The sequence below is a fragment of the Agrilus planipennis genome, unplaced genomic scaffold, assembly GCF_000699045.2.
Source record: "Agrilus planipennis isolate EAB-ADULT unplaced genomic scaffold, Apla_2.0 scaffold2384, whole genome shotgun sequence".
In the NCBI taxonomy this organism is placed as follows: Eukaryota; Metazoa; Arthropoda; class Insecta; order Coleoptera; family Buprestidae; genus Agrilus; species Agrilus planipennis.
The window spans coordinates 1-3,271 of NW_020441040.1; the positions used below are offsets into that span (position 1 = coordinate 1).

The following is a 3,271-nucleotide window of genomic DNA, read 5'->3' on the forward strand; positions in this document are numbered from 1 at the left end:
AAGTGTCGGAGCCGAAGTCGGAACCGAAGGTGTAATAATAATCGGAAGTTCCGACTTAACGGAACCGGAGTCGAAGCTCCGTAACATCCCTGATTTGAAGACATCTACGTTAGCAATTCACGTACAAGACCAACTTGTAAATTATTGCGATTGCCTTAACAAAAAGTTTTGTCTTTAACCACGCTGCTGAACTCACCATGCGATTATTTATTGCATCCAAAGCTTCGCACTTATTCTGTTACACCTTGTAGTGTCGCTAACTTCAGTCAGTTATTGACTGGCTTGCTTCATACAGACGAAGTTGATGACTTACAAGCAATAATCTCTAAGAAACTGAATAATTCAATTTGCAAACCGAAAATAGCTGAATGTCGGTACGGATTCCTTCATTTAAGCAGTGTCAGCGAATGCTCATTAAACAATTTTGCACAGCTGACAGAAAGAACTCCGAGCCCCTTACTAACATTTGTGGAACTACTTAAATGGTATCCTCACATGGACATTCAATTCGGTTTTTATGTGGACGCTTGATGGCATGAATTGTAGGCTAGCACTATGTTATCCTTGTGGGGATAGTGCAGGATGTTGTGGTAAATTAGAAATTTATTTTTAATATTTTTTCTATGCATTCGTTCATACACATGGTTGTTACCCTAATGTTGTACTGTACCTATTTTATTTGAGTTATTAAATTGTTTTTAGATAGAAACATTTAGTATGTTTAGACATACAAAATACAATAAATATTCATTAATCACATATTTAAAATTTCTATTACTATTTCATTCTCCCTGTATCACCCTTGTTTTATTATTTAAATCCTTAAAATGGGAAATTTTTATAAAGAAACATTATCTACCGTTGGATAAGAGAGCCGAAATNTAAATTCTTTTGGTGGAAAATAGGGAATTTAACTTGCATCAATTTTGAACTATTCTGATGTCAAACAATCAAATAATAACCGTCATTTATTTATAAAATTTTTTTTAGTTCATCTTATCGTTAATGTTTACAACACAAAATATAGTAGTTGCAATTATATTATGACAAAAACATTGAAGGATAAAGTACAACTGATCAATGCATATTTAATAAATAAATTACTGCATTGGTGGTGGAACAGGTAAGACACCACCAACCAATGAAGGAGGAGGAATAGGATTAAACATTGGTGGCCTAGGGGGCGGAGGGACAGGTAACATAGGCGGAGGGGGTACAGCACCCAAAATATTTGACCCTCTTGCAATTATAGTGCCTGGTTTCTTTGTTTCATTTTTAAAAGCAAATTGCAGGAAAAATTGTTTAGTATCTTTATTCCAATGGGTCCAGAATTTGTTGTCAGTTTTTTCTACTTCACGACTTGGAACTTTAAAAGCAATTGTTTCATAGGGCTCTGCAGCAAAAAGTAAATACTGCCACTTGCGATCTGGTGGCTCAATCTTTTGTTCATAAGCTGACATAAACCGATGTCTTGGCATAACATTGTCAGCTATTTCAGGATAGTCAATTTGAAAAAGTAAACTTTGTTGCCCTGTTTCTGGATCTCTTTGTTTTGTTACACGGTAACCAGGTCGACCTATTTTGATAAATTTCTTTGGCTCTACTCTAGGCTTCTCAGGAGCCAACTGTGAAGGTGCATCTTTTGCTTCCTTTGCAGCCCTTCTCGCTAAGTTTGCCTGATGCTTTTTGCCTTGAGTATGAGCTAAATAACTGCCCTCATTATTGTGAAGTGTTAAACACAATTTACATTCATATGATCCAAGATGATTTTTCATAAAATAAGGATCTTTTTGTAAATCAATAGTCTCCAACGCTAATTGGCGAAGACGTTCTCGTCTATCTCTGTTAGTTTCTGACCAAGATGCAACCCCTCCGCCTCCTGTTTTTCCTCCTGGGCGATTTTGAAAATCCATGTCTTTATATGTATATAACCGCTTTAAATCAGGTATTCACACTCTAATTCAGCACTTGAATTAACTACAAACAAAATTAAATAAAAAAAAATTAAACAGACAGATTTTAAAAAGAAACTTACAGAACTACCTAAAAACTAGTCTATCTGACTTATTACAATAATATACAAAACAGTATATATTTCTTTAATCTATGGGCGATTCTAAAAATCGCGGAATCCTCGGAAGCATTCAGCCTATTTCGAGGAGCTCCAGTTGCGCGAATTTTGATCAATGGTTATAAACGTTCAAAACGTCAAAGGCGAAACACATACAGGTCTGACGAAGGAAGCTGGCGAGCGGTCGCGCAGGTACTTGCCCATTTATGACCTTGGGTAAGTCACTTAGAACCGATAGTCACGTCTATCTGCCGTTTGTGAGTTCGCTTCTACAATTTAAGTTTCGTTCACTTAAGAGGTGATATCCGCTGAGCAGTTGTTTTTAAAATAAATTTACAAATAGGTACAAACTGCTCCAATTTGTAAATGGTGCAGCTATCATATATGTATAGGTTTGGAGATGTATATGTATTAATGACGTTATTGTATGGATATTAAGTATAATTTATGATAAATATATTCGATAAAATTTTGGTTAGCACCATCGCTGAGCTTGCANTCCTCGGAAGCATTCAGCCTATTTCGAGGAGCTCCAGTTGCGCGAATTTTGATCAATGGTTATAAACGTTCAAAACGTCAAAGGCGAAACACATACGTCGTGAGAGAAATGGATGTTGTTCGAAACCTCGTTCCATCTCTTTCTTTTGTTGTACCATAATTCTGACCGCTAAGGCATGTCCTTTAGGGTAAAACTTCCGAATCGCGACTTTTTCGAAAATGCAACTTTTTTTTTGCTGAAAATGACGTAAAATGGCCTAATTATGAAAAACTTACATGAAATAATCCGGGGGAGGGTCTTTTTAACGCTTTTTTTGCAAATTTATATTTGTAGATCGCACGTCAAAGTTCACACCTCATTTTCATAGTCGCTACCTCAATTTTCATTAATAATTCAACTCCTGTAGTACGGGTTTTAGTTAAAGAAGGTGTATTTATAAGAAACTCATAAGAAAACGTCGAAGGAAAGGTGTTTTAATGCTTTTTTCGGTGCAAATAAGTGATTTATAGGTATATAACCTTAAAAATTTCATAGTCATTTATCATACGTCATAGTCACGTCTATCTGCCGTTTGTGAGTTCGCTTCTACAATTTAAGTTTCGTTCACTTAAGAGGCGATATCCGCTGAGCAGTTGTTTTTAAAATAAATTTACAAATAGGTACAAACTGCTCCAATTTGTAAATGGTGCAGCTATCATATA

The 3,271-nt window shown here is 35.7% G+C and overlaps 1 protein-coding gene across 1 annotated transcript; it reads right to left on the minus strand.

The window, feature by feature from the left end:
• Window positions 1–1,111: 1,111 nt before the first annotated feature.
• Window positions 1,112–2,127, minus strand: LOC108741420 (splicing factor 3A subunit 2). Its single transcript, XM_018476236.2, is given in 3 exon segments — window positions 1,112–1,402; window positions 1,404–1,977; window positions 2,036–2,127. Coding segments are annotated over 2 exon segments (564 nt in total). The 5' UTR covers window positions 1,914–1,977; window positions 2,036–2,127; the 3' UTR covers window positions 1,112–1,348.
• Window positions 2,128–3,271: the final 1,144 nt, after the last annotated feature.